This window comes from Heterocephalus glaber, unplaced genomic scaffold (assembly GCF_053883595.1).
Source record: "Heterocephalus glaber isolate CG9 unplaced genomic scaffold, H.glaber_assembly_v1.0 deba00001447, whole genome shotgun sequence".
Taxonomy (NCBI): domain Eukaryota; kingdom Metazoa; phylum Chordata; class Mammalia; order Rodentia; family Bathyergidae; genus Heterocephalus; species Heterocephalus glaber.
This window is the reverse complement of record NW_028258299.1, coordinates 8728752-8752713: the sequence shown is the minus strand read 5'-3', so window position 1 is coordinate 8752713 and position 23962 is coordinate 8728752. Positions and strand designations below refer to the sequence as shown.

The following is a 23962-nucleotide window of genomic DNA, read 5'->3' as shown; positions in this document are numbered from 1 at the left end:
AATGGGGAGCACTCCATCCCTTTCCATTTCTTTGCAGAGCTTGAGGAGTGTAAGTGTCAACATTCTTGAAGGTTTTGTAGAATTAAACAGTGAATCCATTGGGGGCTGAGCTTCATTTAGTTAGTATATTCTTTCTTATTTTCTATTTCATTGCTTGCAATTTGGTTATTCAGCACTTTTTTTCTTTTATTCTTTTTCAGGACCTGGGATCAAACTCAGGATGTTGCGCTTATGAAACAGGCAGGGCGCCATTGAGCTAAATCCTCAGACCGTTTAGCATTTTTTGTGTCTTGGGTTAGCTTTGTTAATTGCTATGAGTTGAAGAATCTGTCCATCTCTTCAAAAATTGCCAGCTTGTTGAAATATTTTTCACAGTAAATAGTATCTTGATTTCAGCATCATCTGTTGTGATTTCTCTTTTTTCACTGCTACTTGCACTGGTGAGGCTTTTCTTTTTTTCTCCTGGTAAGTCTGGCTAAGGACTTCTCTATTTTGTTTATTCTCAGAACCAGCTCTTCAATTTGGGATATTTTGTATACTTTTAGTCCTAATTTTATTGATTTTTGCTTTAATCTTTATAACTTCCCTCCCTAATGTTGGTTTTGGCCTGGATTGTTGCTTTTCAAGTATCTTAAGATTTTTCATAAGGTTATGTATCTGGACCTGCTTGATTTTCCTAATTTGAGAATTGATCGCAATGAACTTCCTCTCAAGACTGTCATAGTGACCCAAAGTTTATAGTGACTTGTACAGGCATTGCCATTAACTTCCAGGAATGTTTATATACCTACCTGGATTTCTTATGTTACCATTGGTTGAGTAGGAGTGTGTGATTGATTTTCCAGGTTCTTCTTTCTTTTTCTGTGATTTCTATTGTCATTGATTTCTATTTTCTTTTTTGTTGTTTGTTTTTGTTTTTGTTTTTGTTTTTTGGTACTGGGAATCGAACTCAGGACCTGGCGCTTGTGAAGCAAGCATGGTGCCAAAGAGCTAAATCCCTGGCCCTGCTTTCTATTTTCATTCCATACTCATCTGATACTACACATGGAGTGATATTTATTTATTTATTTGTTTATCTATCTATCTATCTATTTATTTATTTATTTTGGTACTGGGGATCGAACTCGGGTCCTTGCACTTGTGCAGCAGGCAGCAAAACCACTGAGCTAAATCCCCGGCTCTGATTCTTTCATTTATTTGAGCAGGCTTTGTGAACTGGTATGTGATCTATTTTGGAAAAAGTACCCTGTGCTACAGAAAAGAATGTCTAGGAGTGGAATGCACTATAAATATCTATTAATTCCATATGTCCATGGATGTGGTTCATCTCTGATATTTCTTTATGATTGTGTATTTATTTGATCTTTTATGTTCAGCATTATGTGTTTTGTGAAGATAAGTGCTCCAGTACTCAATACATAAACATTTATAAACATAAGTATTCTTGTTGGATTGTTCTCTTACCTAGTATGTAGTGACTTTTGTCTCTACTAATCAGCTTTAACTTGAAGCTCACATTGTCTCAGATTAAAATCGCTATACCTGCTTCTTTTTGGGGATCTAATGCATGAAATACTGTTTTACATTCTTTAATTTTTAGTCTATGAATATTGTTTTGCATTAAGTGAGTTTTTTGAACTGCTAGATTCTGTTTTTTTGATGCAATCTGTGTCTGTTAATTGGAGAGCAGAAGCCATTAATATTGAGAAATATTAGAGATGTGTTGACTAATTACTATCATTGCATTCTTTCTCTGTTGGTAACTTCTTTGTTTTTTGATTTCCTATGATTTTTGTTGTTGTTTACCAATAGACTTTGTTTGTTCTTTTCATTTCGTCTGGGCTTTTACCTATACAGACAGTAGAAATTTAATGACCATGTTCTGGTCATTGGTCACTAAATGAGGAATTGTATAAAGTATGTACTTTAGAATATTCAGAACAGAGGAAAGGTCAAAGGAAACTAGAATTTGACTTTGGTTTTATTTCCCTAACTCTTACAGGCAGTACTGTAATGTATAACAGAACATAAAACTACAGTACTCTACTGTATAGTACAATCAGCAGAAACTACAGTGCTTTATAAAAGGTGTACTGTATAAAATAAAGACATTGAGGCTCCACCAACAAGTTGTACAGAATTATACAAAAACAAAAGCCAGGTCAGACATAAGTCTGAGAACTGGTTTGTAAGTCTTAACTGTGTGTTTCAGTCATATATCTGAACAGTCATTAAACAGGTAGCTTGTTAAATGAGTAATATATGTTTTAGCCATCATATTATCAAATTAGGTGAAAGTGATTTGTTTTTCTTAAGAGCACACACTCTCCAATAACCTTTAAAATACAATATGTCAACCACCAACAAATCCTCACATTAGCTGGGTTCAGGCAATACTAATGCCACATGTCAGGAAAAGCCAGATACAAATTATTCAGAAAACCCAGGATATCTTCTGATATAGCAATGATATTGAAAGTGCTCATCAGTAATCAAGATTGCAAAGTAATCCAATCCTGATATGATCTCTAGCAAATCTACTTATATATATATAAATATATATAAAATATAAATATAAATCTATAAATGTTTCCTCACATGCCCTTTCCTGGCATCTTAGCCGTTTCCATGAATTCTTCAAGGTTACACTGATCACACGGTTGATATTGCCTGAAGCTGTGTCTTAAAATTCAGTTTTGGCTCATTGATAAAAGAGCTTCTGCAGATCATTGCAAGGAACTGATTAAACAAAAATATTACTCACAAGATATCACAGAACCATGAACCTCCTTGACTCTGTAAATCTCATTGTAACTGGCAAATATGTGAAACTGGCATTAATGGAGCCATTGCTCTGTCCACCTCTGCAGTAAACACCTTGGAGGATAAAAAGACAGAAAGCATGTAGTAAAGGAGCTTACTAGTCAGGAATGTAAGGCAAAAATTAAACTCATAACACCATCACAGGGCCAAGAATAGCAGTGATAATTAAGTTTTCAATTGTTTGCTGTGTTTCAGAAGTATATACAACCCTTGAGAAAATATGTGCACCCATGAGACATTCCTACCTACCAAATAGTTTCAAAGGTAACATCTCTTCTAAAGAGTTTGCTTATGTCTGAGAATATGTTTAAGTCCAAGTAAATCAGCTTTATTATCCCCTGAGGAACTGTTGGAAGAAAATAGTCCTTAGAAGTGGGCCAGTAGAGAGAGGGTACTGATAAGTTTTTCTGGCCCTTTGTCATAGTTGTTCTGCCTGTATTGTCTGTGATCAATGAATTTCATAAAACTGAGCTCCAAATCATTCCCTTCTCCATCAAAACAGGGAAATCGTGTATTTTTTGAGGATGCTTTTTTGTCTTAATATCCAGAATACATATATGGTAACTTACTTGTGTCCAGTATTAGACATTATAAAAATAATACATATTTTCAAGATATTCGTCTTTTCACAGATGCTGTGCTTATTTGTACAACATGCTTAGTGAATGTGCCCAAAATAGAATAGGCTACATCCATTCTTCATTTAATGACTGAGTCCTGTTTCTGCAATTAGGTCACTAAATAAATGGGGTGCTAAATGAGGAATTGTGTACAGTATGTACTTTACAATATCTAGGACAAATAAAAGGTCAAAAGAAACTCCAGCTTGGTGACTTTGCTTTCATTTGCAAAATTCTTACGCACAGTACTATAATGCATAACAGCATAACTACAGTACTGTACTCTACAGTACAATTTGTAGAAATTAGAATCCTATTTAAATAAGGTGTACTGTACAGAAAAAAGACATTGTGGCTCTAGTAATATGTGCGGGCCTGTACAAAAAAGAAGATGGATCATAAGTCTGAGTGGTGGGTCATGGGTCAGAAACAGTGTGGCTCAGTTTAAGTCCAGTCATTAAAACAAGTAGGTTGTTAAATGAGGAACATCCCTATTGGCTTTAGTGTTTCTGCCTAGGATATTTTTTGAGTATTGTCTGAAGTGCTTGTTTAGCATTCATATGTCTCTTGAGGTGGTCTTTTTTTTTAATGAAATGACCTTATTTCTCTATTTTGAAAGAGAGCTTTCCTGGGTAAGTTAAACTAGATTGGAAATTATTCACTCTTAGAGCTTGGAATACATCACTCCCAACTCTTCTGGCATTTAAGCTTGGTGTCAAGAAGTCTGTTGTAATTCTAGTTGGCTTACCTTTATTGACGATATTTTATTTTTCTCTACTTTAAAATTTGGTTGCTGTGGTTTTTGGATATCTGGCAGTTAAATAAGGATATGCCTTGGTGAGCATTTTTCATCATAGTTTTTTTTTTTGTACTGAGGCTCGAACTCAGGACCTTGAGTTTGTGAGGCAGGCATGGTGCCACTGAGCTAAATCCCCAGCCCTCATCATAGTTTTTGGGAGTTTGGTAAGCCTTGCTTACTTCTATTTTTAACTCTTCTCATTTTGAGGAATTTTTCTACTGTGATTTCTATAAACATAATTCTGCCTGTGCTAGATTCTGTTTTTTCTGTAACTCCAATTAGCCTTAGGGTTGGTCTTTTTAGTGTTGTCTAGTAGCTGCTAGATGCTCTTTTCTTCTGTTTTGTGTGTGCGCGCACACTTGTGTGTGTCTTTGAGTACTTCTGCAAAGTTTACCATTTGTCCTCATATGCAGTCTGTCCTGGGGCTCTCCCTGGGCTGGGCATATGGACCACCATGTGTGGCTGGAAGGAGACACTTCAGTCCTATCACCCTCCATGGCCTGGGTGCATAGCCCTATCCTGTAGCTATGGGCATGGCATTCAGTTGGTTGGTCTGTCCCCATGCTTCCCTTTCTATTACACCTTAAAAATTTTTATCTCTATGACAGGTAAGCATTTAATATCAGTGAGCTAAAAGATAGTATGTCTACCTTAATCTGATTTCTTTGTTAGATATTCTCCAATGAATACTGAACTACTTTTCATTAGCATTATAAATTACCATTCATGTATTTTCTTTGTGTTTACAGTTTTATCTATGAAACCACTTTCAGGTTTCACAATTCTGTCTAAATACAATCAGAGGAGGAAGGGATTTATTTCCTGTATGATAACTTGAAAATAGATATATTTTCTGTGTTCTGTCAGACCAAGTCATTAAATATTCATCTACCCTAGTTCTCTTTACCCCACATCTGATCTACTAGGCTCTCTCCATGATCCATGCTTTACAAACAGTGTAGAAATAAAATGGGTTAACCAGCCCGAGAATCAGTATTCCCGTTCTGCTGTTTCTTTAGTAGTGAATTCCCATCTAGCATCAAAATTCCTTTGCAACAAGTGCATGTGAATAAAGAATAACCGTTTGCTGACCAAGGCATGAAGTAACCATGTATGGGACACAGTCTCATTTCAGCTTTTTATGAGTAGATTTGGGATATTTCGTGTTGTGAGTCTCACTCTTCTTCCTGGAAATATATTTCTGATGATTCAGAAGCCAGTGACCTTTGAGGATGTGGCTGTGAACTTTACCATGCAGGAGTGGGCTTTGTTGGATCCATCCCAGAAGAAGCTCCACCGAGATGTGATGTGGGAAAACTTTAGGAATGTGGCTGCTGTAGGTAAGGAAGATATCATTTCTCATGTATACAATCAGAGCATTGGTTATTACTTATCAATGCAGTTTATTTTATTGGCATATGGGAATATTTTTATGAATCTTCCAGGCATGGTCATATTATACCATAAATTAACTGGAAGCTAATAACATTTGAATAATGTAGTAACTCATCATTGCATCTCATTTTCTGAATTTTAGGAAGAAACTGGAATGACGAGCAAATTGAAGATGAGTACAAAAATTACAGAAAAAATCTAAGGTAATTTTACAAGAATGTTCGTAAAAGGTCAGAAATATTAAAAGCAAGCAAACTATACAAAGGAGGCCATGTTCAAAAAAAAAAAAAATACAGAGAGCCAGGCATGGTGGCATCTGCCTGTAATCTTAGCACTTGGATGACTGAGGCTGGAGGATTGCCAGGAGTTCAAGGGCAGCCTGAGCTACATAGTGAATTTGAGGCCAGCCTGAACTACACAGGGAGACCTAGTCTCAAAAATCAAAAAAACAAGCAAAATGAAGCCATGTTCAAATTTCTTTAATTGCACAAAATTTCTCCAAAGATGCATACATGTTTAGTATCTAGAATCTCACAATTGAATATTTGAAATATCTGAAATGTAGGGAGTTTGACATGCCACAAGTGACATTATCTAATTTATGATAATAAATTATTTTCCATGCTGAAGATTATAAAACTGTGGCATGAGACTGTATGTAGGCATTGATTAAAGATGTATATAAAAAATTCTGTTTTAAAATTTTGAGAGCCATGTGCAGGCTATCTAATTACATATTCATATATTTTCAAAAGACTGCTTTCTTATCAAACAGATTGTGTAAGTAATGCTATGAATATTTATACATAATCAGTATTTGCAACATTGGTAACCTTGAGGAACTATTCAAAATCCAAATGAATATCCCTGTTTTCATAATGGCTATTTTCACGCAATCCTTAAAAGCAGTCAGTCTATTTATGTTCCAAAATACAGTATTAGAAGGCACCTTCCCATAATGTTGGTGGGAATGTCAATGTATTGTAACATCTATGGAAATGTGTATAGAGGTTCCTCCAAAAAGTAAAAATAGAAGTTCCATTTTATCCAGCTATATTTCTACTGGGTATATTCCCTCAAAATTAAAGTAATTATCTTCCACTAATACGTGTATATCCGTGTTTGTAGCAGTAAAACTTAGCAACTGCTGCTCTGGAAACAGCCTAGATGCTTATTCATAGATGAAGGGAAAGGAAAAATGGGACAACCTGGGCAGAATGGAGCATACTGGGAAACTGAGGTACATTCATGCTCAGACTGGGCAACTTAATGATTGAAAAGACTCGGTCTCATAATAAAAGATAAATAACTCTGAGGATGTAGCTCAGTGCTGAAACCCTGGGTTCAGTCTCCAGCTCTGAAAATAATATGGTACGTATATATAATGGAATGGTATTCAGCCATAAGGGAGGATGAAATGATGTCGTTTGTCTAGAAATGCATGGATCTGGAACCCATATTACATTAAATAAAATAAACACAGAAAGTTGACTATCATGTGTTGTATTTTATATGAGAAACGCAAAATATGAATTAAGAATTAAAGGAGACATGGTAGAAAAGAAAGGCAGACATTTTAGAGAGGGTGAAGGGGCTCTGGAAAGATGAAGGGTAGATTCGTGGAGAAGGGTATGAAAAATGATCAACATATGGTGTACATATGTACCACCTGCTTAAAATGAAAGTAACCATTGTGTATCGCAAACATATTCTCAAACTCCCAAGTGAATACTGTTTTGGTAAAAAGCTGTTCCCAAGCCATCATCCAGAGTGTACAGTAAATTCGTGATCAAATATGCTTAGGGGGCATCAAATCAGATCTCCTCCTTGCAAACTATTAATATAAAGACACTTTTAAATATGACTGGTTGTTTTGTTTTGTCATTTTTTTCTTTGACAGAAGTGCAGAGGTAGATAAATGCTGTCCATATAAATTATGGTATCAACATGGAGAAAAGGTTTTTATGACTCCCGATACAAATGTGCACATGAAACTGCTTGGTATAAAACCAGGTGAAAACCTTTCATGTAGAAAGCCTCTGATTGCTCATTCATCACCAACTGTGCCTGTCATACATAACACTGGATTCAAATCATATGAGCTCCATGGATTTGAACAGAAGCTGTCTAACTGTAACAGACAGGAGAAAACCACTGACTTTCAGTCCTTTCAGAAGCATGAAAAGACAAATCGTGAAGAAAAATTCTATGAATATAAGCAATGTGGAAGATCCTATCCTGATTCCACTGAAGGAAATAATGCTGAAGAGAAATCTTTTGTATGTAAGCAAGATATGAGACCCTTCAGTACACCCAACTATGCTCAGATCCAGGAAAGAAATGACAGTAGGCTGAAAACTTACGTATGTGTACAATGTGGAAAAAGTTTGAATTCTAACCATGATATTCAGAAACATGAAAGAGCTCACACTGGGACAAAATCCTATGTATATAAACAGAGTTGGAAATCCTTAAATAATAACATTTCATTTGGTAACCATGAAAGAACTCATATTGGGAGAAAACCCTATGTATGTAACCAATGTGGGAAAGCTTTCAGCACCCAGAGTAATTGTCAAAGACATGAACAAACTCACACTGGGGAGAAATCCTATGTATGCAAGCAATGTGGCAAAGCTTTCAGCAAGCAGAGTTATTGTAAAATACATGAACGAACTCATACTGGGGAGAAACCCTATGCATGTAGGCAATGTGGGAAAACTTTCAGCACACAGAGTCATTGTCAAAGACATGAAAGGACCCACACTGGGGAGAAACCCTATGTATGTAAGCAATGTGGCAAAGCTTTCAACACACAGAGTGATTGTAAAATACATGAAAGAACCCACACTGGGGAGAAACCCTATGTATGTAACCAGTGTGGGAAAGCTTTCAGCACTCAGAATCATTGTCAAAGACATGAAAGGACCCACACTGGGGAGAAACCCTATGTATGTAAGCAATGTGGGAAGGCTTTTAGGACACAGAGTGGTTGTAAAATACATGAAAGAGCCCATACTGGGGAGAAACCCTATGTATGTAAGCAATGTGGGAAAGCTTTCAGCACACACAGTGAATGTAAAATACATGAAAGGACTCACACTGGGGAGAAACCCTATGTATGCAAGCAATGTGGGAAAGCTTTTACCACTTACAGTTCTTGTCAAATACATCAAAGAACCCACACTGGGGAGAAACCTTATGTATGTAACCAATGTGGGAAAGCTTTCTCCACAAACAGTTCTTGTCAAATACATGAAAGGACCCACACTGGAGAGAAACCCTATATATGTAACCAATGTGGGAAAGCTTTCAGCACACACAGTGAATGTAAGATACATGAAAGGATTCACACTGGGGAGAAACCCTATATATGTAAACAGTGTGGGAAAGCATTCAGGACACAGGGTGATTATAAAAAACATGAAAGGACTCACACTGGGGAGAAGCCCTATGTATGTAAACAATGTGGAAAAGCCTTTAGGAGACATGGTGTATGGAAAATACATGAAAGGACTCACACTGGGGAGAAACCCTATGTATGTAAGCAATGTGGGAAGGCATTTAGCACACATAGTTCTTGTCACATACATGAACGAACTCACACTGGTGAGAAACCCTATGCATGTAACCAATGTGGGAAAGCTTTCAGCCGGCACAGTGAATATAAAATACATGAAAGGACTCACACTGGTGAGAAACCCTATGTATGTAAGCAATGTGGGAAAGCTTTTGGGACACAGTGTAAAAAACATGGTAGGATACACTGGGGAGAATGTATGTAACCAATGGGAAAGGTTTCAGTAGGCACAGTGAATGTAAAATACATGGAAGGACTCACGCTGGGGAGAAACCCTATATGTAAGCAATATGGGAAAGCTTTCAGCACACACAAGAATTGTCAAAGGCGTGAAAAGAATCACAATGTAGAAACCTGATGTATGTAAGCAATATGGAAAAGCCTTTCAGTTACTCTAGTAATCATTGTAGACATTAAATTAAGAGAGGAAATTAACTTTGGATATATAAAGTGACTTGCACTGACATTAAAGGACAGCACAGAGAAGTTTTGTACACAAAATTAAAATCTTTCAGTACACAAGTATTACATGAAAGAACTCAAAAGAATCTGAACATATGTGAACAATATGAGAAATGTTTTATTTTTCTGAGTGCGTTCAAGTTCATGAAAACATGAGAGGGAAGCCACATGTATGCAATAAATACGGGAAACCCATTTTTCCACTTCCCTCAAAAATCATGAAAGAACTCCTACTGAAGAGAAAGCCTATATAATGCGTGAGGGTTTTTCTTGGTACCGGAAATCAAACTCAGGACCTTGCACTTGTGAGGCAGGTGGCAGAACCACTGAGCTAAATCCCCAGCCCTGTAATGTGTGATTCTGATAACATCAGAAAACATGCCAAACTCAAAATGAGATTTAGTATAATTACCGAATGTGAGAAAGCTGAGAGTGACAGAGACAGGTATGTTAGGAATGTGATACAATGTTTCAAAGCACAGTGCAGAAACAGTCTTCCTCCAGTATATCTATGGTTTAATGCACTGATAAGGTTAGGAAGTGCATAATAATAAAGTCCATAATACCATTTAGAATAACAAAGCACCTTCATCTGAGTCTTCAGTACATGGCCTTTAAGGGACATTTTACATGGAAACTATTGCTTAGTTATATGCATAAAGTGAAGTTTATTCATGCAATGAAATTTTATTAAGTCTTAAAGGAAAGCCTTCATTTGTGACAATGTAGATTAACCAAGAGATCATTGTGTGAAATATGTCCTGCATAGACAAATTAAAACTTGATCATATTTGTTTTTAGCATCCAAAATTGACAAGTTTAAAGAAGCAGAGAGTTTAGTTATGGTTGCCACGGGTGTGGATGGGGAAGTTGAGAGATGTGCATGAGAAAGCACAATGCTTCTCTTGTTGCTTCAAAATGGCATAGATCCCGTGACTATGGTCACAGATGCAGTGCCACAAAACATTGCATTTTACTAAAAGTTCTTTTTAGGGTTTTCTTCATATACCCAAAAGGTAATTGTGTTAGGTGATACAGATGCTATCTAGGAAGAATGTGGTATTTTCACAATATAAATAGTAACAAATTGCACTGTACACTTTCGGTATGTGATTTTGTGGGGTTTTTGGTTTAATGAAATGAACACGATTAAATTTAGCAAAAATGACATGACTATGATTTCATGATATGTCCACAGAATAACTCATTTATTTATATTTTACAAATGTGAGTTAGTTTGTATTGTATTTATATCTGAAAGTATTCGGTATTAGTTGGTATGAAGGTTGTGGGATATTGTTAAACTGAAAGTATTCAGTACTTCAGTGAAATTTGTACTTGGTTCATTGGAAATGTAAAAGTTTTTTTGAGGCTAAAATTTGGAAACAATTGACATGACCAGTTCATTTCATACATTTTGATAGAAAGTGGTAATATATGTGTTCAGAAAACTTTCTACATTTTAAAGGCACATCAGCTCATTTGTCTGGTTTAATTCACTTAACATGTTTTCAACGTGTATCTATTTTCCTACAAATGTCTTGAATTTATCCTCCTTTATACCCAAGTGGTATTCCATTACATATGGATACTGTATTTTCTTCATTCATTCATCTGTTAGTGGATGTATGAGGAAACAGAAATAGCTTTTCAGTAAATGGGAGAGGATCAGGAGGCCAAGGATGGGAAGACGACAAAAAGATTTGATTGATGTCATGTACAAACTGCCCAAAAGGAATGCAATCTTTATATGTCACAAGCGAGTACATAATGAAAATTACACTAACGATAATGGTGATGAGATGGAAAAGGGGACCTAGAGCCAGAGGGAGGGTGGTGGTTGAGGGGAAGGAAAATCATAAGAATCAAAATGTTGGGGGCCAGGATTTACCTCAGTGGTGCTGCCACCTGCCCTACAAGCTCAAAGACCTGAGTTCCATTCCCGGTACTAAAAAATAAAATTAAGAAAAAGAATCAAAATGTTAAACACATATGCCTGATCTTTAAGATGGATGTGAGTGTGTACTTCCAACATGTATCAATTTACAAAGCTTAATATTTAAATACTTAAATATTTAGAGATATTTCATACTTTTTTCTGCTTCCTAAAGATTTATGAGTGGATGTATTGAAAATATGTAAAGAAGCCTTTGGGTTTCTAGGAACCAATGTTGCAGGTTTCTTTAGCTTTGAATTCCATGTAAAGATTTATCTTTGTCATAGGCTTCTACTAAATGTGTTGACACTAATTTAAGCAGCAACCCATAGCATACACTTCCATTGGTTACCCATGGCAGTGATTATGTGATTTCGTGAATGAGAGGACATAGGTATGCACATGTATTGGGACAGTGCATCTATCAGGTTGCATTAGCAAATGGAAACATGTATTTTATTTTATTTTATTTTATTTTATTTTATTTTATTTTATTTTATTTTTTGCTATCTGGATCCTACCATGGCTGTTGGTATACCATACCATTCACCAAAATGTATCTATAGACCTTTTCTTAGTGCATTGTAGAGGACCTAACCAAAATACCATAGGGTCATTCACTTTATAAAACAATTATTTCTCACATTGTGAAGCCTAGGAAATCCACCATCAAAGCACTGGCAACTTATTCTAATGAGACATTGTTTACGTATGGTGACTTCTAGCTGAGTTCTCACAAGTTGGGGGTGTTCAAGGTGTCTTTGGCCTCTCTTTTACATGTATATATGTCATTATTGAGGCTTCTTGACTCATGATAGAAATAAACTCAGAGACCCCACCTCATCATACCATCTCCTTGGGAATTAGGTTGTAAAACATGTATTTTGGGGTAACTAGACATTCAGAACACATAAATCATTATATGAGGTTATATTGTGTGTTGACCAGTGTAGTGGATTGCATGAGGCTGCATGTGTCCTCCAACAGTTTATGTGCTGGTAAACGATACACTTAGAAGTATTTTGAAGATGGAAATTTAAGCAATCTTTCAATTAGACTTCAGGAGAAATAATGGAATTGTAGATGTCATGAGTTGAATTAGACACAAAGTATTCCTGAAGGAAAGATAAATTTGATCACCATTTATTTTGAGATCCTCAAAGTAAGTACGAAAAAAGTAAATGACAAAGGTTTTTTGCCAGGCTCATAAAATAATTTCCCATGTTATCAATGCCTGCTGCTTCCTGAGAAGCCTAAGCTCATACAAGCATAGCCAAAAATTGTTACAGCAGACAGAAAAAGAATGTTGAAGATGCAGTTTCTGAGGTCATCAGAGGATAAGCAATATGATGGCAAGTTTTAATTTCACAGTCAGGCCAGTGCAGTATATTTCCAAATGCAATTCATTTCTCCACTTGCTACTTCTTTTCCAAAAAAGATAGGAGTTTCAGCATGGTCACATCTCATCCCTTAGCTTGAATACCGGACTTCTATCAAATCCACTCCATTAACTTTCCCACTAATGATTTCTACATTCTCTGAGTACTATAACCCTACTGGTCATTTTCCACCTTTCCCTACCACCTCATGGTTTAGTATAGTAATATGTTCAGTGGCTTCTCCTTTCAAAATGAAAACATCCCATTAGGTTTTTAAGGGGGATATTCCATGTATGTGTCCACTTTGCATCTTTCAGACCTAGTTTGTAATATGTATACTGGAGGCCAGAATTACTTCTTCAGCAAGCATGTCAAAATTTCAATTCTGTGTTCAATGCCCTGTACACATACACTTAGAAAATGACTGTATCCAATATGCAGGTCTTTGTCCTGGCATTGTATTTTGAATATTTTAAGAACCTCTTTTGAGGTGTAATTTTGATTGGCTTGTTTTATAGTTGAAGCACTTAAAACTAGAGAAATTTTAAAATGCCTCAAGTTCTCATAGCTCAGCTTACTGTGGAGATGCTAAAATGTATGTATATGGTGCAATACTGTGCTTGATCACTGTAGTGCTCTGTCTATGCCACATGGAAGATTTAATTCTTTAATATATTATGTCCCCAAAGGATTTCTTTGCACTCAACCTCAACATGCTCTCAAGTTCCTACTCCCAAGGTGCTGCTTTCTTAACCTTCTGAAATGGGAATAATGGCTTTCTTATTCCAGTTAAGAATATCAGTGTTTTTATATATTGTCTGTTCCTATATCAGAGTGTCACACATAAGTAACTAAAAGAATCTAAATATATTCTCTACACATTTTCAGGTTGGAAATTCAAAGAGCATGGCAAAAATATAGTGAGGTCCTCTGTTCTGCACAATGCATTGTTGAAGGGCAGGTAAGCATGTGTGAGATAAAAAGCAAGGGAAAGATGTGCTGATGCTGATTATAAGCCATTCTCATGTTGGTAACATTCTACTCATCAGGGAAAAACACTCATGTGCCCATCACATTTCAGTGGACCCTTAGCTCAGGTGTCTTCATTACATATTTAGTTTGCAACATAGGAATTTTAGGGAACAGTAAATTTCACAGTGAGTTACTGATTTGAAATTTCAAACTTGAGCCAGTGGGAAATCTACAGGACAAGGATGTCTAAAGTTAACATTGAATTACCACATTAGTAGAGACTGAAACCTCAGTGGTGGTCAGTGTCGATTTATTGCTTTATTTTCAGTAGATTGCGTAACAGTGTGATCCAAGGAGATCCAATCTTATGCCTTTCCTTTATTTAAAATAAATGTTCTTCATTATGTCACAGAAACATATCCAACATTCAAAACAACAATAACATAGTTGAGTGAAAAGAACAGTATACCCTGGGAATACTCAGGGTTTGTATAATGAGTGATTGCAGAGCCTTTAATAACATGAGTTGATGTGCATCTGTGTGGGAAGTGAATGCAATATATGCTTTGATTACTAAGGCATCTTTATAAAGCCATTGAGGTAAGTACTGATTGTAGAAAAATAGGGAAGGCAGTCCAGTGGAGAGCATAAATGAGAAACTGGGTGGAGTCTATTCTATGCACCCTAATGTATTCCTCAGTACTTTCTCACTGAAGCATTCATTTGGGTATAATTCTGTTCTCTTCTCCCCCTATTTCATCTTTCTCTGGCCCATGTTCCATGACTAATGAATTCTTTTATCTCCTCTTTCCCTCGGTCTCCATTTATTCTGCAAAGGAGAATCTTTTTGTGACTTGATTGTATCATGTCCACAATGTACTCAGGTTATTATGAGATGCTTTGGTCTATGCTGATCTACTGGTTGAATTGAAATATTACAAGATAAAAGAACGGTTATGTTAAGGAGAATACAGTAGTGAGAAGTGGCTTCACTGACATACCAAAAATATGCAACATGCTATCTGGCTTCTCTACAAATGGCTTGACATCTTCATGCATTGAAGGTTTAATGAAGTGAAAATTGAGGGATAGTAAAAATATCACTCTCTAAATAAAGCTGTCTGCAGAGTCATACTGATGCCCACACTTAAGGAGACTGTGATTCCTACACAGGAGAAAGACCACAAGTCTGCCCAGTCAGAGGTGGTATCCAGGTGATGTAATGACTGCTTTGCCACTAAGGTTCCTGTGCCTCATTACTTTCTCTTTCTGAGCCTCAGTTGTTTCTACCTTAGAGTAAGGTTGGCCAGATGAGTTCTCTGAGATGTCAGTTGATACTAGAATCCTCTTTGGAATCCTAAGTGTCCAAGGAATTAGACTCTTAAATTTCTGGTAAAAGCCCAGGTGTTCTATCCTTGAGTCAAAGAAAGGTCTTCCTTCAGCTTAATGTCATTGTTTTCCTACAGACAGGGAAGGCTGGGAAAACTAACAGTGTCTTGATTTATTGTGTATACATTCTCCACCATGATCAAATAATGAATTCTGTATCAAACTCATGGCAATGCTCCTGCCTCAGCCTCCCCAGTGCTGCGATTACAGATGTGTACTGCCACACTCAGCCTTGGATCATGAGTTTGAAACCAGTCTGGTCAACTTGTTAAGACCATGTTGCAAAAATTAAAAAGAGTGCTAGGGATGTAGCTCAGCACTTCCTGTGTCCAATCACTAGTGCAGTGGGAAAAAAAGTCACCACTGTCTCTTTGTAGCAACTTTCATTTAATTTCTTAGCTCCATCAGGACAAAAGTCTTCCTGTCCTTACACCTGATCCCTCAGTAACAGGGGAATCTGTTATGTTCTGCTTTTCACAGGGTCCCACTAGAAACACCCAGAGTCCCACTAGAAACATCCAGAGTCCTTGCCCAGCCCCCTCCTCACCGCCCCTTGTACCTGCAGCCTGATTCCTTTGACCTTAGTCTTGAGCATCTCTCACTCCCTCAGTGCCTCCTCTCTGCCACTCTGAGCACATGATCTGCTGTTAGGTGACTAAATCTCAAGTCACCACATCATATAGTTTTCCATTCTGTTCTCTGTGGGGATGATAGCACTTTTTATAAAGCTATTATAGCCTTGAATTTTTTAAATGGTGGTCCTGGCACTGAACTTAGGGACTGTATTGATCTACATCCTCAGCACATTTACATTTTATTTTTCAGTTTTAATATTGATTGATTTGATTCCTTTCTGTCTATTGATCTCAGAGTGCTCTTAATGGCATGCCCAGCGATTTTTGGTTTTTTGCTCTTAATGGTATGCCCAGAAATTTTTGTTTTTTTAAGGCTGGGGTCATTGGGCATGGTGTGTACACCTGTAATCCCGCACACAAGAGACTGAGGGAGGAGGATCACCATGAGTTCGAGGTCAGCTTGGTTGCATAGTGATTTTAAAGTTGGGGCCGGGGATTTAGCTCAGTGGTTCTGCTGCCTGCCTCGCAAGTGCAAGGTCCTGAGTTTGATCTCCAGTATGAAATAAAATAAAATTAAAATTAAATAAAATAAAGTCAACCTGAAGTACACAGACTATCCCAAAAGAAGAAGAAGAGAAAAACTTCTAAATTGTTACATTATCCTGGTTGGATATGAACTTTTGGCCCTCCTGCTTCAGTCTTCCAGAGTATTGTCATTGCAGACATTCACCACCATAATAGACTATTTTTTATTTTTAAGCTGGTGCGAGGAACTTGCACATGCTAGGCAAACAGTCTACCACTGAGCTAGCTACACACTCAGTATCACCTCCTGCTTTTATCATGGTTCACACAGTTTTAAACATGTTTCAGACTCTGTTTCCAATGACTGAATATTCCCACCATTCACACAATGCTTCTGAGGGAACCACACACATAGCAAAGGCTATAACATCGAGGCTCTTCCAAATGGAAACCTAGTGGACAGGTACATACAAGTGTAGGGGTTTTAAAGATTTTCACTGTTCCACTTTCATAAATGTTTAAAACAATAGTCTTTGCTGGTCACTCTCTTTGCTCTTACAAGGTTTCCTTCCCCAAGGCTGTTGGGTGTACTTCTTTTCCTACTTTTACTTGGCTGAAACTCACTCTCCAGAGCCTGTTTCTTTTCCTATATTTAATAAAATTTTGCTAACATTAAAGAAAAAAGAGTAGTCTCCCCTAAAACTTAGTGTGATGGTGCATGCCTAAATTTCCAGGAGGATCTCCATGAGTTAAGTCTAGCCTGAACTACATACCAAGACCTTATCTCAAAACAAATAAGCAAACAAAAAGGCATAGTCTTTCACAGCCAGGCATGAAGGTGTATGTCTCTTACATGAATGAATTAGGAAGCTGAGGCTGAAGTAAATTCAATACTCATCTGGCAAACTTAGCAAGGCCCTCTCTCCAAATAGAACCATGGACAAACCTGCAGATGTAGCTCAGTGGTAGAGTCTACTAGGTTCTACCTGCAGTACTGTGCAAACAAATAAACATAATCTTTCCTACAAAAATCTTTTGAGCCAAGGTCTTCCTATGTAGTTCAGGCTGGTCTGGAACTCACTGTAGCCCGGCCTGGGCTAGAACTCATGGTGATCTCCTGCCTCACCCTCCCAAATACAGGGGTTCCAGGCATGTACCACCAAGTCCAGCTTTTCTGAAATAAATTTTAATGCAGAGTGCATTGAGATTTTCTGTTTACTAAGTGCTTTGGTCAAACACTGGCAACTTCTTTAACATCTTGGAAGCCCAGATGTTATGAATTAGGACACATCCGTGCTTTATGTTCCTCATGTGCACAGCACCCCTAACACTGCAGAGACCTAGGGACAGTGGTTCACCTCTCTCAACATCAACACCCTTCCTCCATTCCTTAAAACAGGAGGAGGGTGGGGACAGAGTGCACAAATGCGACAGCTTTCCACGTGGCCACCATCTCATCAGATTCCTCAGAAAATCAGAGCTGTGGCAGCCAGCAGGGCTGCAGATGGGAGCACAAGGCTGGCTCCACCTGTAGTGCAGCCAAGATTCCAAGCTGCGGGACAAGCCTGCCCCCTGCTGGTGAGTCAGGCCGGGTGAGAGCAGTTTTTGTGAGCAGGACTGTATTTTGTGTGGTAGTTTTCAAAATTGCTATTATGAAGTGGTGTTTCAGTAGGAATATCGGTGTTGTCATTTACAGAAATACTAAAGATATAAATTGATTTTCAAATTATAGAGAAATCTGGGCATGGTGGCACTCCCTGAATCCCAGCACTCTGGCAAGATAAGGAAGGTTGATGGCTATTTCTGGCCCATCATGAATAACTTCACAAGATTCTGTCTCAAATAACGATTTTGCTGGGTGTGGTGGCTCACACCTCTAATCCCAGCACACTGGAAGCTGGGGCAGGAGAATAATTGTAAATTTAAGGCAGCTTGAACAATGTAGCATCCCCAGGACTACCACACAGACAGAAGTGAGTACCCCCAACAGTCATTCCAGTTTTGTTGGAATTGGGGGTAGCTGGCTCAGTGGCACTTGGAATTGCCACATTGGTTAGAGGAGAACTTGGACTCTCAGCTTTAGCAGAACAGGTAGACACTGACCTAGGAAGCCTGCAGTGTACTATTGAGACTCTTCACTCCCACGTAGAGTCACCAGCTGAGATGGTCCTCCAGAATCGAAGGGGGCTTGATCTAGTGCTCTTGTCACAACGAGGATTATGTGCTGCTCTAGGGGAAGCATGTTGTTTCTATGCTAACAAGTATGGTGTAATCCATGATACCCTTCAAAAGGTCTAGATAGACCTCAGAAGGAGGACAGTAAAATTTCATGGTATCATAACCTGTTCAGTTGGAGCCCAAGGGTAACTAACCTTATCACTGGTGGCTGGTCCCCTCATCCTGCTTTTTCTCAGGCTCTTGCTTGGCCCTTGTATTCTTTTTTTTATTTTGGCACCAGGATCAAACTCAGGACCTAGTGCTTATGAGGCAGGCTGCGGAAACACTGAGCTAAATCCCCGGCCCTGGTTTTAGTGTTCTTAATTAGATAATCAACTTTGTAAAACAGTGCTTAGCCTCTGTTAAACTGATGTATATGAGATCCTACTACAATCTTTGTATAACCACCTGCCCAATCAAGAGGATCTCATTAAGTCAATGCTTTGTCATCTGCTTAGAGGAGTTGGAATGTGATAGCCAACCCAAATCCATCTTGTGCCTCAATCCCATTTTGTACCTGTGCTTGAACAAAGTGCTTGCACATGAACAAAGCATCCAAAACCCCCACATCCTGCTTGGCAGTAAACTTGTTACAGTTGCAGGATATTTTGTAGCTCACCTAGTGTGTGAAACTTCCTTGTGCCCCTCACTAACCTGGCATGATTCTGCTTCTGTAAGATTCTGCTTGCTCTCCCCTGAGCCCTCCCCAACTGAAAGCATGATTTAAAAGGAGAAATTAAACTGCTTCCCATTGCCTAGGGAACTTTCTGGGCGCTAGCCCCCCTCGACTGCCAGCTATAATAAATGGGCTTGAATCTGTCATGGAGTGTGGCGCATCTCTGTTGTCCAATCTCACTTGTCCACAACATAGCTAAATAAATTATTCTTAAAAGCAAAATGATAGATCAGATGTGGTAGCACATGCTTGTAATCTGAGCATTTGGAAATCTGAGGCAGGAAGATTGCTGTGAGCTTGGGGCCAGCTCAAGCTACATAGTAAGACCCTGTCTCAAGAAACCAAAGGGAAAAAAAAGAAAAAGAAAAATGACAAGTGAAAGATCTCATTCATTTCTTTTCTGATTTTCAAATCCAGGGTAACCCTATACAAATAGAATAAATGTCGCTTTTGGCCCAGAAGTTGAGTCTTCCATATCAGGAAATGCTAAAGAAAAAATAATTTTTAAAAATCCAGAAATGAAACAAACAAGTCACCTTGGCTGGTGGCCCACACCTATAAACCTAGCATTTTGGAGGCTGAGACAGGAGGTTTACTGCAAATTTGAGGCCAGCCTCAGCCTGAGTTCCAGGCCAGCCTAAATTGCATAGTGAAACCCTGTGTCAAGAAACCTAAATAAATAAATAGGTGAAGAAGGCATATTTGCAACTTCCAAGCTACTCTGCTGGTAAAGTAGGGACAGGGAGATGAACAACAGAACAACCAGGGATGGCCTGGCATCCAACAGCTTCTGGTGCCTCTCTTAGACATTAAAGTGTGGAGTCTCATGCACCAGGCCTTTGGCATGACATCAAATTTGTGTTCATTTCCCTGTGCTTAAAACCATTTTTTAGAAGATTCAAAGCTACAAGGACTTTCATAGATCTATTTTCTAAAACAATGATATTTTTCTGATAATTCAGGTGAGAATAGAGGGCTGGGGTAGCATGTGGGAGGGCCTGGGTTCCACTCCCAGCACCACAAAAAACTGATTATCTCCTAGAGTAGCACCAGAGAGTGGAGCTTACGTGCTGTCTCAGTGTACATAGATATATAGAGATGCCTGGATGTCCATACCATGGTTTTTAAATTTCTGAACTGAAATAATGTGATTGAACACAGAGTTTTTACACTGAATGAGTTTTGCACTACATCCCCAGCCCTTCTTTTATTTTTAAGAGAGGGTCTTATTTACCCACTAAATTTCCCAGGCTGGACTTGAACTTGTCATTATCCTGCCTCAGCCTCCCAGAGCACTTGGATTACAGGTATAGGCCATCATGCCCTGCTCCATTTGCTTTTTTGAAGGGCATCCTTTCTTTGTTGCACAGCTTGACCCAAAGTCCTGCATCCAAGTGATCATCCTGCCTCAGCTTCCAAAGAATCTGGAATTTCAGCCTCGGGCACAGCACCCTGATACTGTAGAGTGGTTTTAACTCTGGAACAGAGTGAAAATATGGGACAATTCCTGCCCAAATCAGGAACAGATTAATTCCTTTCCTGTTTCACACTCTCACCTGTGACTGCCACATGTTAGCAACAATGAATTGGTGTTTGTGGAGTGAATCAATGACTAAATCCCTGACTTTCACTCTCTCCTAAATTCTTCTCAGTTCCTCTCTAGAATTTGTTAAAACCAATCAACAAGCAGAAAACTCTAAACCCCATGGGAATTAACTGGGTGGAGCAGGAGAAACCCTCAGGGATCGGAGTGTGACGGGAAGGGAGGAGCTGAGATGGTAAGGTATTGCTAACAGGGGGGATTAAAGCAGGAGAGGAGCTGAGGAGATGCTCAGTCCTGGAGCTTCCAGTCAGCGCCCAGTCCTGCCAGGATCCCGGAGCCCCGTCATCCCCATCTCTACCTGGGTGAGTCAGTGCCCTTCATGAGGATGCCCCTCCTGCCCACCCTCAGCCAGTGTCCTGTGAGGACAGAGGTCTAAGGTGGCAGGGAGGATTCTGTGACTTCCGTCTCTTCAGATGGATAGGTTTGGAATTTTGTGGTTCTTAATTGATTTTTTTAAATTTTTTTTTCTTAATTGATTTTTGAACCAAGATTTTGCTATATTGCCCAACTAGATTTCAACTCTATGTAGCCTGGTGTATCCTTGAACTCAATTGTCCTGCCTCAGCCCCCATATCGTTATGACTATGGCTGGATGTACTAAGTCAGAGTTAGAGTATTGTTTTCATTCTAAATGTGTAAATTTGCCTTCAGCCTTATATCTTGGCTTGTGTATTGGTTTATGCCATTTCAAAACTTTTGTGAGACAAGGTCTCACCTTGTGCTTCAGAATGGCCTTGAAATCAGTTTGTAGCCCAGACTGGCCTCAAACTCACACTGATCCTCTTGGGGCAGCCTCCAGAGTGCTGGGATTGCAGGCATGTGCAACCACACTTGGCTTTGTCCTTTGCATTACTTTTTAAAAAGCTTATAGTTTTCTTTTTAAAATTAATTTTATTGGTGCATTTTAGGTATACAATATAATGACATTCATCATTGGAATTTGTACCTTTGCATGATATATCTTGGCTCTTCTATTTCCCCATTCCCCTGCCCTCCTTTCAACTCCTCCACCCCTCCCCATTTACAAAGACTTTGTTTCCATCTTTTCATTTTCTCATATTAATTCCATTCCCTTCTTTCCTTTTCCATAGCTTATATTTTTCTTTAATCAAAAGCCATCTCTTCAAAGCTCTGCGGGGTCACCCATGTGGTCCTTCTGAATTCCTTGTGATGCTAAAGCAGGGGAATGGGAGGATCCAGGCCACCCAGGATGAAACTGGACCAAATAGCAGAACTTTTTGTACCAAATGTTCCACAGTGACTTCCCACTGTGCTACCTCTTCCACCATTTTTGTTTTATTTGTTTTGAAACAGGGTCTCACTAAGTCATCCCAGCTGCTCTGCAACTTGGAAGTCTCCTGACTCAGCTTGCCAAAATGCTGGGGTTACAGGAGTGGATCTCCAAGCCTAGCCTGATTTTATTATACTATTCATTTATTTTTAAATTTATTGACAGATTCTTACTATGCAGTTCAGCCTCGTATATACTATATAGCCCTGGCTGCCCTAGAAGTTCTCCTGCCTCAGCTTCACCAATGCTAGGATTGCAGGCTACCCCACCACCCAAGGTTTCTCTAATAGCATTTTAACAGCAGCCCACAGGATGTTGCTCCATGGTAGAGCTCTTCACCAGAATGCCAAGGGCTCAAAGTTTGAACCTATCAGAGTGAATGGAAAAAAGAATAAGGTTTTATTTTCTCTCGGTAGTGAGGACTGAAGGCAGGGATGTGATATGACAGAGGTAACATGTCCTGATACCTTGTTTTTGCTGTTTTTGTTTTGAGACAGGGTCTCCTAACTTAGCTGAGACAGGGTCTCCTAACTCAGCTAGGCTGACTTTGAACTCTTCATCCTTTGTCAATCTCTCAAGGGCTGGCATTAGAGGCTTGTACTCCTTCATCCAGCTAAGTTTCTCTCTCCTTCCCTCCCTCCATTTACCTTTCCATCCCACATTTTCTCATGCCTTCTCTCCATTGCAGCACTGAATTGCATCACCAGAACTTTTAAGACATGATCTTGCTAAATCACTAAATGGCCCAGTTTTGGCTTGAAGTTGACTTTTTGGGATTCTTGGGTGTCAGCCTCCCAGAGTGCTAGGATTACAGGAATTTGCATGAAAGTTTATTTTTTCACTATTGAAATACTGAGTTTGTATTTCCTAAATGGTAGTTCATGGATGTTGGTTTGCGATTTTGCCTCACATGAACTTTCCCCTGAGTTCAGTCCCCACCGACACAATGAAAAACAATTCCTGGTGAGGTGGTGCACACTTGTAATTCCAGCACTAAAGGGGCTGAGGCAGTAGTATCACTGAGTTTGAAGCCAGCCTGAATTATATATGAAAATCCCGTTTTTAAACAAAAGCATTAAAAAGGGAGCTTGAAAACATTCTGTATAGCCAGGTATGTTTACCTATGTCTGAAATGTTACCTACTCTGGTGGTGGAAGCAGGAGAATTGCAAATTCAAGACCATCTTGGACAACTTCGTGAGATTCTGTTTCAAAAAAAAGTACTCAAGCTGTCACTGTGCAAAATCCATATACAACCCATGGTCACGCACACCAATTTATAAAGAGGAACTATATATAATATTTACACCAGGATTTTGTTTTTGTTGTGTTTTGTTGTTGTTGGTGGTGGTGGTGGTTTTTGGTAGTTGTTGTTTTGCATAAGACAAGTTCTCACTGAGTAGTTCAGGCTAGCTTTGAACTATGAAGGCCAGGCTGTCTTTGAACTTGGACTGATTCTTCTCCCTCAGCCTGTGGAGTACTGGAATTACAGGCAATCATCAACCATCAACACACTTGGCAATTTTTTTGTGGTACTGGGCTTTAAACCACAGCCTTTCAACTGACCTACCTCCCCACACATATTTTTCCTTTCATTAGAATTCATTTCAAGGCATTCTCGCTAAGTCCCTAAATTGTACAGGCTGGGCTTGAACTTGGAATTCTCTTGCCTCTGCCTCCCAGAATGCTGGGATGATAGATAGGTTCTAACATGTCCAAGT

The 23962-nt window shown here is 38.7% G+C and overlaps 1 protein-coding gene across 5 annotated transcripts in view; it reads left to right on the top strand.

The window, feature by feature from the left end:
* Positions 1–23962, top strand: part of LOC101718326 (zinc finger protein 124-like) — a 47982-nt gene that overhangs the window by 16772 nt on the left and 7248 nt on the right. For 2 of the 5 annotated variants that reach the window (XM_021248206.2, XM_004869599.4), the window contains 3 exons: positions 5456–5582; positions 5780–5840; positions 7538–13114. In XM_021248206.2, the coding sequence (XP_021103865.2) occupies positions 5456–5582; positions 5780–5840; positions 7538–9422 (2073 nt within the window). In that variant the 3' untranslated portion in view covers positions 9423–13114. Of the gene's footprint in view, positions 1–3093; positions 5583–5779; positions 5841–7537; positions 13115–13882; positions 13956–23962 lie in introns of those variants that run through there. The other 3 variants (XM_087214656.1, XM_013067410.3, XR_002390865.2) reach the window with 3 other exon arrangements.